General features: G+C 39.8%; 2 protein-coding genes across 5 annotated transcripts in view; both read left to right on the top strand.

The window, feature by feature from the left end:
- Positions 1-5,780, top strand: part of pcnt (pericentrin) — a 35,237-nt gene extending 29,457 nt beyond the window's left edge. For all 4 annotated transcript variants that reach the window (XM_056392846.1, XM_056392845.1, XM_056392844.1 and 1 more), the window contains 9 exons: positions 111-240; positions 403-1,194; positions 1,339-1,554; positions 1,796-2,026; positions 2,249-2,475; positions 2,571-2,650; positions 2,737-2,857; positions 2,989-3,116; positions 5,260-5,780. In XM_056392846.1, coding sequence (XP_056248821.1) covers positions 111-240; positions 403-1,194; positions 1,339-1,554; positions 1,796-2,026; positions 2,249-2,475; positions 2,571-2,650; positions 2,737-2,857; positions 2,989-3,116; positions 5,260-5,291 — 1,957 coding nt within the window. In that variant the 3' untranslated portion in view covers positions 5,292-5,780. The remainder of the gene's footprint in view (positions 1-110; positions 241-402; positions 1,195-1,338; positions 1,555-1,795; positions 2,027-2,248; positions 2,476-2,570; positions 2,651-2,736; positions 2,858-2,988; positions 3,117-5,259) is intronic.
- Positions 5,781-6,489: 709 nt separating this feature from the next.
- Positions 6,490-12,944, top strand: senp2 (SUMO specific peptidase 2). The gene is made up of 17 exons (XM_056392847.1): positions 6,490-6,891; positions 7,578-7,639; positions 7,735-7,847; positions 8,631-8,697; positions 8,820-8,901; positions 9,082-9,256; positions 9,381-9,487; positions 9,629-9,711; positions 10,135-10,183; positions 10,263-10,335; positions 10,442-10,585; positions 10,678-10,809; positions 11,042-11,266; positions 11,391-11,470; positions 11,564-11,648; positions 11,738-11,833; positions 11,943-12,944. The coding sequence occupies exons 1-17, from the start codon at positions 6,713-6,715 to the stop codon at positions 12,003-12,005; spliced, it is 1,815 nt and encodes a 604-aa protein (XP_056248822.1). The 5' UTR covers positions 6,490-6,712; the 3' UTR covers positions 12,006-12,944.
- The last annotated feature ends 338 nt before the right edge of the window (positions 12,945-13,282 follow it).

Below are 13,282 nucleotides of genomic sequence, written 5' to 3'. Positions count from 1 at the left end.
AATTGGCTAGTTTTTATTTTTTGAGCTCATGTCTAGGAATATCAGTCACACAAACAGGCATTCATGTAATGCTGCCAAAAGTGGTGAAAAGTATAATTTTGCTTCTCCAGGCTTGCCATCGAAGAAGGTGAGGAAGCTTTGAGGAGGGAGCAAACCAGAGTCCAGGAGCTTCAACAACAACTAGAGCAGGAGCGAGCTCTTAGTGTCCGTAAAGAAAGAGAGGAAGAGGAAAGGAGAGAGGTAAGAGAAGAGAAAACCAGAGAACTTGGTTTATTAGTCATGCCCATAATATGGCTCTGCATAATGGCTGTGTTTATAAGATCAAACTATGTGAAGAATCCAAAGTGACTTCAGCTTTCCTTTTTTAAACTCTGAAAAATGACCCTCCTCTTCCCTGTCCAGGCTATGCAAGTATCCTCTGAGCAGCAGAGGTCAGAGGTCATGGCTCTGAAGGGTCAGGTAGAACAGGAGAAGGTGTCCTGCAGCAACCTCAGACGTGAGCTTCAGATTGAACAGTCTCGCAGTATGCTGCTGGAGAAACGGCTTGACGACACCCAGAAGGAGCTAGAAGATGAACGTCAACGTTCTGCCCACCAACAAGATCTCAACTTGACAGAAAAGACTCGTCTCGAGCGTCTCCTGACTGAGGCAGAATCTCGTTTGGGTGAGATTCACTCTAAACTCGCAGATGCTCACAGGAAGCTGGATGAAGAGAGAGACCGAAGCTCCAGGCAGGTGGATGAGCTCAGCCGCAGACATGAGGCCGATGCAGCCAGAGACAGGAAGTTTATCTCCGACATGCGTGTCCAGCTAGAGCAGGAGCGAAGCCAGGGGGAGGAACTGGCAGCTGTGACAGACAAACTGAGGGCCGAGCTACTGCAGAGCAGAAGGAAGTGGGAAGAGGAGGACAGAGCGAGGAGGGAGGAACTGCAGAGGGAGCAGGAGGCCGCCACTCGACATCGTGTAGCTATGGAGACCTTGAAGGAGCAGAAACAGGAAGCCAGCCGTGCTTTAGAGGTGGAGCGAGAGCGGTCCAAACGCCAAGGGGCGGAACTCGCAGAGCTGAAGGAGAGACTCCGACTGCTGAAGGACAAAGAGAGGGAGAGGGAGGAGCAGTGGGAGAGGGAGAGGAGGAAGGGGAGGCAGGAGCAGATGGAGAAGGAGATACGACAGGAGAGAGCCAATAACAAACTGGTAAGATATCATCAATTTAGTTTTTACACTTCTCTACTGTACTCACTTCTTTCTCAAATATAATGCACATATTTTAGATATATTTAAGATTTTGAAGTTTGAACACATGGAAGCACACCTCCTGATGACCATTTCTGACTTTAGTGCGAGTTGGAGTTGTTGAGGCAAAAGGACCAGCAGCGCATGCAGGAGCTCCAGCACACTCTGGCAGAGCTGGAAAGAGAGGAGAAAGAGATGGCTGCTCATAGGCTGTCTGGACGAACCACAGGACAGCAGCACAAGGCTGCATCTTCACAGCATCTCCAAAGCAGCTTCCAGGCTGACAGCACCCAGGCAGGCAGCTCACAACAAAACCACCAGGTACACAAGTGGTTATTATTCTCACATGAACACTGCTGAAGGAGCTAATATTTGTAATAGCAGTAATAATACTAGACACTCTTTAGTGAAGGTCCCTTTCTGATCTTTGACCTATTTGTCACTTAATTTGTGTTGAATTCATATAATGCTGGAAATGTTGTAAAAATGTAATTAAATTTAAACTTAAATGGACTCCTGCTTGGTTAAACGTAAAATAAAAAATCTATATTTATCACTGTAGATACCGTCCATGTCGTCGTCATCATCATCATCATCCAGTCTGCTGGAGAGGTTGTTGAAGGAGAACTCAGAGTTGACGGAGCGGGTAACATCACTGAGTCAGGAGAGAGCCACTCTCAAACATCGACTCACCCTCCTGGAGCGGCAGCTGCGCCGCACAGAGAATGAGCTTGCCAAGATCACCACTGAAACTGAAAACAGACCCATCAATGATGTGACCAGCAACAGCAAGGTCAGTAGGAAATGCATGCACATACACACATTTGTTATGATATAAACAATCGCATAATAGTCATTTTTGGATCAGATTTCAGATTAGATTGATTTTTTTCGAAATTAAGCACTGTAGTGTTTTCCTTTGTGTAGATATACTTTTTGGGCACCTCCAAATAGATTTACCCTCATCCTAAACACAGTGATGAAACAATTCCAACCTCTGTTCAATTGTTTGCAGATGCAGCGTTTGTATGAGCGTTACCTGCGCGCTGAGAGCTTCAGGAAAGCTCTGGTGTACCAGAAGCGTTACCTGCTGCTGTTGTTGGGAGGTTTCCAGGAGTGTGAGCAGGCCACACTGTGTCTCATCGCTCATATGGGGGCACGGCCCTCACTTCCACTCTCCTCCCAGCGCAGACCCCTCGGACGATTTAGGGCTGTTGTACGAGTGGTCATAGCAGTCTCAAGGTAGAGGCCACACCAGAATGTAAATGTTTTTTAAAAGGTACATTAGCTTTGTGTATGGATAAACCAAACCAACCCTATATTTATTTTTCTTACAGAATGAGGTTCCTCACCAAAAAATGGCAGAAAGCAATTAGAAGATTATCTTTATCTGGGACTGTCAATGGGCATGCTCCAGGTTAGTTTTGTGAACACAATTTAACATATCCATCGCTTGACCGTGTATATGAGTGGTTGGATTTTTAATCTTAATGTCTCTTACAGGACCTAAAGTTGAAGTTTTAAGGCAGCAAAAGCCAAGATCAAATTCTGACTCGCCCCCAAACAGAGACACGGTGTCAGCTCTTGTTCCACCCAGCAAATCGCCCTTCAGGTTGCATAACAGGTTTGGTCTCCTCTGCAGCAAAGAGTTTTTTAACTTCAGACTTCAATTGAAAAATTTAAGTTAAAGACCCTACAAATATTTAAGTTGAATTGAAGTAAATTTTCCTCTAATAAGATCTGTTCTTTCTTCAGGTCATACTCAAGCACCTCTCTTGCCTCGGGGCATTCAGGGGGAACGTCTCAGGACCCAGAGCTATCCCTGACAGATTATATCCACCATCTAGAGAAAGTCCAGCAACGGTTGGTGGGAGCCAGGCAAGGTGAGAAGCATGAAGTATAAGTTGGCTGAAACAGGTGAATTTTTGCACCAGAAATTGAGTTGAATGCACCACGGTGGAAGAAATAAAATCACTCTGGTGATGGAAATTTCAAGGCATCCTCCTTTAATACCAAATTAATAAACACAACGTGTTGGGTTCTGAGCACCTAATTAATATAAAGTGTGATATGTGTAGTCACAGGGTACTGGGTGTATGTTTTTATATCTTTTAGACACATGCCCCTTTCTTTGGTCACTCATTTTCCAGGATAAGTTCAGTACAAGACAGTACAAGTAATTCTAGGACAAATTATGATGTTGTGTTGGGCGACCTAACATTTCCTGGGAACATGTTATCAAATCCCACAAAACCTCTGTGCTCTATCATCTCCCAACCTAGTAGGCAAGACTCATTTAGCCGTGCCCCCTAAAGAGGAAAGGAGGATACAGTCAGCCTGTTCCCCTGATATGATTGGTTATCGGCAGCGCTGGCTGCAGGAGAACAGGACGTGGCTGTACCTGAGCTGCTTGTCGCCACTTTACCTGAATGGTCCAGGTGAGTGTGAGTGTAATATACTCACTCCACCAAATAATAAAGCAGCACAATGCTTTTCTCAGAATGGGTACTGACTTGTCAGCAGTCACTGAGTGCACTAGACTTTACACTGTGGTCTCAAACAAACACATCCTGCAGGTTTCTCACCCTCCTATAATTCATACCATGTTTAAGATCATTTTTGCTGATTAAACATATATAATGTTACTGATTTAAATTCTAAAGCATTTTGAGTGCATTTTGTTTCAGTACATGTCAGAATGACAGAAACATCAACTTTACATCATGGTTGGGACAACTGAGATTTGAGTAAGCTGTCGAGCAACATCGTATTCAGAAATTGTGTTATCAGAAATTTGAGCCTGAGACAAATGATAAAGCAGTCATGGACAATGCACAAAGGATAATGATAACATTAAGGTTTCTTACTACCTGTTTATTGGGTGATCAAATGTCAGAGCTTGCTATCAGCACATGAACATGCCAAACACGATCAAAATCACTTACTACGTACTATATTGTATAGTACCCCCTATCATTTTATTTTAGTGTCCAAACTATGAAAGTGTGGAATTTATCCATTATATAGAGTGAAAAATGGGATGTACACTATACACCTAGATGGATAAATAAGATAGTTATTTGCAATGACGGCTTAGCGCTGAAAAGTAAGCATGCTGTAGGTGTGATTTTCTTTACATGAAGGCTAAGTCACTTTAAGTGATATAGAAATATATGAAATAGAAAACTTCTAAATATTAGACAACAGTTCTACCTTAGCTCTTTTTAGTGTGATGGATTACATGTTTCAAGCTTGTTTCATTCATACTGACATTAACTCGAAACCAGTGGCTGTCTTGAATGTAGAGAAAAAAGGCATTCATAAATCTAAAAAAAACTGGTATGCTCTGAAAAATTGTTGGCAGTACTGTGAAGTAGATGTGCATAATTCATAGTAAATGGACTGAAACGTACAGAAACAACGGTATAATACTATAATGAACCATGCCTAGTGTGTGAGGTGCAAAATGTGGCTTGTTAACCATCAGGCAGTAATAAAAACCTGCAGGACATTTATACTCAAAGACTGGAGTGTGACAGCCATGCTGACAATGGACAGTTTTTCATCTGTTTTCATTACGGCTGCATTTCTCATGTGTTTGACGGAACTGAATATTTCATCTGAAGATGATAAATGAGGTTCTGCTGACATACCTTTGCAATATTCACTGATGTGTTAAAATACTAGAGGATTGTTCATTTTGGCAGCAGAGCAGTAGTGGCAGATCATATAAATATTTCAAGTTTTTTTTATAATAATATAATAATAGGTGTTTTTGCACTGCAAAAAATTTGATTACCCAACCATGCTTGTACATTAATTCTGTGTTTTTGTTTGTTTTTAAACAAATCAAATTTTTCAGCAAGCTGACAGTTGTCTTAATAAAAATCTTTGAATTCACTCAAAGAAATACAACGCAAACCATCAACAGTGGTTTTGTTTTGAACTGTATGATACCTTGGTTGCTATTTATGTAACTTACTTAAGTTTTGAGATAAAGGTTGTTTTTTGTTTGTGTCTTCTCAGGCTCGTCTGTTCTCCAGCCCGACCCAAAGTAGTCCACTGAAAGAATGAATGTCTCCTATCTGCATATCATTACAAAACTGTCCATGCCTTACATTTATGTAGATATTTGTAGAAAGTATTATCAGATTTGTTGAATTTTTTGATGACATGATTTTTTTTTCTTTTTTTTTTTTTTAGTACATAAGTACATAAATTATTTTTTAAGATTTTCTATTGTAATTTTTCTATTCCCTACACCTCGGTATTTTGAAGGTCACTCTTGAGCTGTTGCAAAAACAGATGTTTTTGATTATTTTAAGTAGTGCTGTCTGTCATTTTTCTAATGTTTTATACCATTTTGTTGCTATGTAAATAAGGCTGATGTTCATGTGTCCAAATGTGCACTGGTTTTATACTGCAAATCTATGATGAACATAGTTAGTGAATATATTATTGCATAAAGGTGAACCCTATGTTTTTGTATTATCTATGTTTCTACCATAAAATTAATAAATATTTTAAATGTGTGATTACAAGCCAAACAGATCTGAGAACTATTTCTTATGGTAACTCAGAATTTACATATATCCTGGATTATCTGTCGTTTTTGCACAATGGAAATTTTTCAAGAAAGAATTTGTATAAGATATTTGACTATCATGTGCTGTTTAATTTAATTTAATTAATAACGTACATTTTATGGAACTAAGTCAGACTTTTAACTTATCAGAATGTATATTGTTAAAATTCAGAAATTAAATCAAAATTATGAGAATATGAGATCTAAATCTATAAATTTAAATCTTCGATCATAGATTTAATTTTTTTTTCTTTTTTGGTCTATTCTTTGAACAATTCAGAATCATAATGATGTTTATTATCGAAGCATGTTTGTGCTTAAGAATTTGACTCTGGTGTCTCACACAATGTACCAATAATAATGTTCAGAAAGATTCATATGGATATACAGCAAAAACAAGCACAACCAAACTGATCTAATTGCAAATTTCATTAACTCCGGGACAATTAAACATTTCCTCCTTATTTCTGTTTCTGAGAGTCAGTGAGATGTTGATCATTATTACATAACAGCTGATATCTGAGCTGCTCAGCACCAGCCAATGATATTTTGATCTGCCGCTGACGTTCTTTACCTTCTCGGTCAGGGGTTGGTTCGTTTATTTACTCCTAAAAAGCCGCTTGTGAGCGGTGTTCCAAATCTTGTTTCCAAACAGATGTACTGTAAGAGTCCGCCCACGCGCCTTTTCCGTCGACGTACAAAACGTTCGCACTACGTGAAACATCAACACGGTGTGACGCACATCCTTCGCGTTTCAGCACAGTGATGCTAACGCTTAGCTAAGGTAACGGTGGGCGGTCTGTGTCGTAGATCGTTGTTTGACTTCTTATCTGCGGTGAAATAGTCCTGGCCCACGTAGAAGACCTCGTTACAATTTTCTCGTATTTGTCTGGGATGTATGGATGGATAGTTGACGGAATCTCGTCGCTGTTTGAGCCCATTACGGGGCAAAACCCCACCGAGTGGCCCGGGAAAGGTAACGTTAGCCAGGAGGTACCCACGCGACCTGGCGTTAAAGCGGGAGCACAGCGGCAGGAGAGTCACGGCAGACCGGCTAAACGGAACTACCAGAGGTCGGTTGTTGAAGATAAAGGCTAATTTTAGTACTCTGTGTAATACCAGTTGTATTGTACATCCTAATATCCGCCTGGTTGGCTACTAATCAATCAACGGATATTGTAACTAAGGTCGGAGGTTGGTGTCTGGAAGTCTCCTAAGTATTATTAATCAGCAACATAAAAAGTAATGTGATAATATATTCGTGTAAATATTGCCTTGTATTGTTGTCAAGGTGTTGTAGTATTGGAAAACTGCAATCTTTTAACGTTTATTTCCTGTGGTATGGGCAGTATTTTAGTTGTGATGGGCATGTTTGACAATTGTTTGATTGACGTCAACCGTCTTTTGACTATTTCCTCATATTTTATAGATCATTGTATTAGACTGACTTGTCAGATTAATCAATAATGAAAGTCCTGAGGTGTAGCCCTAATATTTTATCCATCCCATTTATATCAATGAGGGTAGACTAAATAGTAGAGAGACCACTCAGTATAATACAATACAGCTTTAAACTACATCATCCAAAATGACCATAAAATTGAATCAACACTTTTAAACAAAGATTAAAAAGATTAAACAAAGAATGAACATTATCACCTTGATAAAGATTTAATGTGATTTGATATCACATCACTGAGAAAATAATATTGAGATACAGTTGATATCATCCATCTCAAATCTTCTTTTTCTGTTACAGTGTTGATGTTGCAGACAATGTTTGCCAGAGTGACCCGGTAGAGGTGAAAAGACGCAAGCGAGGTTTGTTTGCAAAAGAAAACAAAACGTCTTGATATTTATTCTAAACATGTAGTCAAATGGAGAGGGTTGTTGATTTGTTGTGTCCTCTGTTTCAGATGTAGTCATCAGCTTTGTGAAGAAGACTGTGGCCGGGGTAGCAGGTCTGCTCAGGCTGCGAAACCCGCTGACCACCAGGCGTGAGAAGCCTAGATATTATGAAGAGACACAGGTTTGTGCTCGACCTACCACCATCAAAAATGTGCATTTGGAATTTGATGGAGGAAAACTAACAGTGGTGGAAGAAGTATTCAGATCCTTTAGAATATACCATTATTTCCACCAGTGGAAATTACTGTTTGATGAAACAGATGCACAGCTGCTGTGTTGAATGTCCAGTGGACTTTTTGTTTTGTAGATATCAATTGTCCTGTTTAGATTTGGTCAGAAATGGTTCCTGGGTGTGAACAGTACTGAATAGAGGAGCATTACATGCAAACTGCACTGAGGACACATTTGGGAGTGTTACTGTATTTTTTTAGGTTGTGTGTCTGACTTTTTTGTTTTAAAGATCCACCTTCACACGTTTGTAGTTTGCATATACAAAAATAAACCTACAAAATGTGGATATAGTTGATTTGCCTATACTAAACAACCCAGTTTCAAAGGCTTTACTTGCAGCAAGATGTTCAGTAGCCTTTGAGTCCTCTCCTCTCTGTTCAGCAGTGACCAGATACCTAAATCTAACATCAAATTTGAACAGGGAAGAAATTGTGACTGTGCGTAATTAAGTTCCATTTGAGACACATTCTGATAACATGAACTATAATGCATATTGAGTAGATCAAGACACAAAATTACTAGGTGTGAGCAAAGTCAGTGTGACCGTTACACTGTACTGGACACTTAAAACTTTTTTAACCAGTAGGGTTTGGACAAGAACATCAGAAAACAAGCACAACCTAGGTTTTCTTCATCTTTAATGACCTTGACCTTAATTTCCTCTGTGATTCAGCCTGTCACTCTGATGGGGATAGATGAGCTCCACACCTCATGGTTGAACAATACTGAATGGAGAATGGGTAAGTGGGGGCAGCTGTTACTGCAGGAAAATACTAAATTTGTCTCATCCACATTCTTTCCTGTGTAGTCCTGTCATCATAATCCCCGTCTTCATTCGGATGATTTTTTCTTTAATCCACAGATAAACCAGTGGGTGGAGTGAATGAGAGGAGTGGCAAAAATCCCTTTCAGGGATCCTCACCTCCTTTAATGAGGAAATACAGGTAGGTGATCCAGTATTTGAGACTCTTTATTCCTACCCTACACCACTGCTGTTTTAACCTTTATGCATCCAGTTGTCTATGATTATATTTGTAGAGTTGTCTTATTTATCAGTGTTTGTTCATTAGTGTCATCTTTTGAGGATGCTCCCTTGCTAATGTACATAACCTTTTTGAATCCAGTGGGACAGCGCTCTCTGCAGGCCTCGTGGACAGGGGGAAGGACAGGGAGAGGAGAGGCTCCCTTCAGCTGTTGCCCTCTAGGTCTGTTCTGAGAGTAGGAACTGCTAACCCTGACCCAGCCTGCAATGGCTTTGGACACAGCCGCTGCTACAAGCCCAGTCTTACTGTGGAAGAGGTAAAATAATGTTTTGAGTTGTATTTACCAAGAGAAACACCTCATAATCACAGCTAAAGACTCATTCCCTAAAGACCAATCACCATTTGGCCTAGTCAGTGACGTGTTTGGGTTGTGCCTCTAGGCCATAAAGCAGAATAATAAGGAGCACTACAGGCGCTTGCTGGAGATGGTGACAGAAAAATACAGCAAAAGTCAACCACTACCTTTCAACCAAACAAAACCGCAAGAGTGAGTATAACGATAAGTGTTGTTCTTTTTTTTTGGGGGGGGGGGGGGGGGTTGGGGGGTTCCACCAAAATCCACTCAACAGTATACCCCAAGATATGAGCTGGTTTGTCCTCTCTGATCCTTTTCTCCTTTTGGTCCTAGTGAGTCACTGTCACAGGGTGATCACAAACCTGCTGCTTCAGGGAAAACCTTTGAACCAGTCCCCAGGAAGACAGCATACACAGGTAAGACACCTCTATAGACCTTACTCACCTCCAAAGACAGTAGAATCTGTAAATGTGTTTATTGTGGGTAGTTGTAAGTGATGCTTCATCTACAGATTGGTTTTTCAATATAAAATGTCATTGTTATTATAATTACATGCCAATATAATTTAGTCCAAATATACTTAATTTACTTTTAATTATTGAAAAATGACTTTACAATTAATTTATAATTGGCAATACATTTTCTGTTGATCAACTAATCATTTCAGTTCTAATTACATCAGACTTGTTTAGGGCCTTTTTTTTTTTTTTTTAATAGATGTAAACCATTCCTTGAATACACAGATCCCTATCCACATTACTCAGTCAGTATGTTCCTATCAGTGATAATGTTCCAGTGAACTCTGCCCCGTTGGACTGACATTTGTGTCTGTTGCACAGCTGCCCCGAGCATGTTTACATGGAGAAATGCTTCTGCAACCAAGGACAGGTTAGTGTAGTATGTATTTGCATGTGTGTGCTGCGTATGTTGATGAATTTTATTTCTCTAACCTATGACTCATCTCCAGGTGGGGTGGCTTGACTTTCAGCAAGTCAGTCAACGGCAGCTTTGAGGAAACACAGTCTTTTAGAAATGCAAAGGTAGACATTTCTCTTTCTCTCTCCCGTCACGTCAAAGCGTTCATGAAGTTAGAATTACGTGTGAAAAAAATAAATGTATTTTCCTGGCATGTCTGTGCACCGGCAGAAACAGGCGGCGGAGTTGGACCTCTCTACAGAAGTAGCGACTCGCCTCAATCTAGTGGACAGAGAGACTCCTGCTGTCTGTCTGTCTGACACACATTCTGCACATACAAGGCACAGTGATGAGGACATACCTAGGCTGACCAAGGTGAGATTAAATGTTTCATAGAGATAGATGTAGTCCCACTGTGTTGAAGACAACATGGATGAACACTGCGTGTGTTTATTGTCTGTGTGTAGGAAATGGCAGCAGAGGTGAGTGGTGCTCTGGCTCAGAGTGATCCCAACCTTGTTCTAAGCGCAGCTTTCAAACTTCGAATCACGCAGAGAGACCTGGCCACGCTGCAGGAAGGGGGCTGGCTCAACGATGAGGTAAGGTGTAGTAGGAGCCTGAAGACAGTTTTGGTAAAGTTCATTAAATTTGGGGTGCCAATTTTACTTATTAATTTCATTGCAATACAATCAACTTTGATTGCAATACAATCAGTCTATATGAAGAGCTAATGAATTCACTTAATAGAACATTGTGGATCTGTTGATATGTGACCAATGTATATTTTTTAAAATGTAATATCTTGTTCCTTTTTCTGCTTCCTTGGTCAAGGTGATGAACTTCTACCTGTCCCTGGTCGTAGAGCGGTGTTCTGGCGAAGCAGCAGGATTGAGAGTCTACTCGTTTAGCACGTTCTTCTTCCCCAAACTGCGGGGTGGAGGAGGCGGACAGGCTGGAGGACATGCTGCCGTGAAGCGCTGGACCAAGGCTGTCGACCTCTTCCTGTACGACCTTATCCTGGTCCCTCTGCATCTTGGTGTCCACTGGGCAATGGCTGTGAGTCAGAACTACAACGACAATGACTGATTTATCATATGTTCCTCTGTAATATTCCAGAGTTCCTATAAAAACTTGTTATTATACTGCATGTTTTAACTTTTTTTCCTCAATCTCATTCCAGGTGATAGATTTTAAATCAAAGACAGTGAAGTCATATGACTCGATGGGCCAGAGGCATGATGACATCTGTAGTCAATTACTGTGAGTAATTTGGTTATCTGGCAATTTTGAATGCTTTTTCCATTTATTCCCCTATATTATTACATAATTAGTGGCATTATGCTCATTCTCCAGACTCTATCTTAAAGAGGAGCACAAAGCAAAGAAAGGCAGAGAGCTCGACAGTGCCAAATGGACTATTGGAAGCTTGAGGGCAACTGTAAGTTAAACTCAGATGAATGACATGACACTTAAACATTTTGTCCTTCACCGTGAGATTAATGAGGTTGTATTGTGTATGCCTTGTAGGAAATTCCCCAGCAGAAAAATGGCAGTGACTGTGGTGTTTTTGCCTGTAAATACGCCGACTATATTGCAAAAGGAATGCCTCTCACCTTCAAACAGGTATATATTGTATATTAACTTGATGTAGGAATACTTTTTTGTATCGTTTTAATTTTAATTTTTTACATCATTTTTAAACTTAAAGTAACATCTGCCTCTTTCTCTACAGTGCCACATGCCCCTCTTCAGAAAGTTAATGATTTGGGAAATCCTCAATCAGAAGCTGCTATAGAGGATTGGATCAATCTCCTGTCCATCAACCGCCTAACAACAGAGACTTTCTCAATGGGAGCAACATCTCTGTACAGTAACTACATGGTGAAGAAAAAAGAAATAAATGGGCCAAAGAAGTGGACTGACATCTAACCCAGTCTTGCTGTTCTGGTCTGGAGAAATCAAACACTAGTCTTAAGAGTTAATTATGTCCCTTTTCCTATCAGGGACATATTGATGTTTTGTAATCTCTGAGTTGTAATTGGAGACATTATTAGGATGTAAGAAGTGTATGTCTTATACAAGCTTTGGCACTACTGACTGAATGGCTTTTTTTATTGACTTTGGATTGTTTCTGTTACTGTTTTGAAGTATTGCCTGAAGTGCCTTCAGCCCTCTGACACTGAGCTCAACATAGAGCATGCTTTTGTTTTTTTTAATTTCAACTTCAAGTCAGTTCTGAGGAGCTGTACTCAAAATTCATTATTTCGATTTTCGTAATCAGTGATATTTTGGTGTAATTTGGCTGTTCTCCTCCTGGTTATGATCAACAAAGTGGATGGCAAATAACTACATTTAGTCTCTGTTTGACATATAGACTATGAAAATTAAAATACCTCCTTTCCATACAATAACGCATGGTTGAGTGCTTGTAATATAACTTTTGCTATTATTTATGATATGATTGGATGAGAAAGTGTATTTGGAGTGTATGTATAGTTTGTTTTTCCTCCATGAGTGGAGTGTTAATAGTTGTTTGCCCATATGTAATAAAGCGCTGTTAGGTCTGTGAATCTTTTCCATGAGCATAATGCAAGAGGCTACTTAGGGCTATTACAATGACTTACAGTGTAGTATTCTGCATAGCAAACTACTGTACACACATGCATGTTTGAGTTCATGCTTTGAAAATGTGATTCTTTTTTTCCCCCTGTAATAAAGTATTTCTTTTTTTAAATTGGCGTTTGGTATTTTAAGTAACTCATGCAGTGTTTCTGGAGGGTTCCTCTGTAGCTACAGGGTATGAATTTATATTGCAATAAATTGTCACATTTATCTTATTGCACAGGCTATACTCAGCCAAAGTGGATTAATCTAATTATTATTGTTTATTTATTATCAACTATTATTATTATTGTCAACAACGAGCTAATGGACACATGAATTTCCCCAAGGGGATAAACAAAGTATTTATCTATCTATCTAGACCTTTGTAGTCTATATCCACAAAGTACAACTTCTGGTTTGGATTTGATCATTTAATCAGATTAAATAGGTTGTAAAATATGAAGTGAC

Source organism: Seriola aureovittata, chromosome 13, assembly GCF_021018895.1.
Source record: "Seriola aureovittata isolate HTS-2021-v1 ecotype China chromosome 13, ASM2101889v1, whole genome shotgun sequence".
Lineage (NCBI taxonomy): Eukaryota > Metazoa > Chordata > Actinopteri > Carangiformes > Carangidae > Seriola > Seriola aureovittata.
This window is presented reverse-complemented; position numbering and strand designations above follow the sequence as displayed.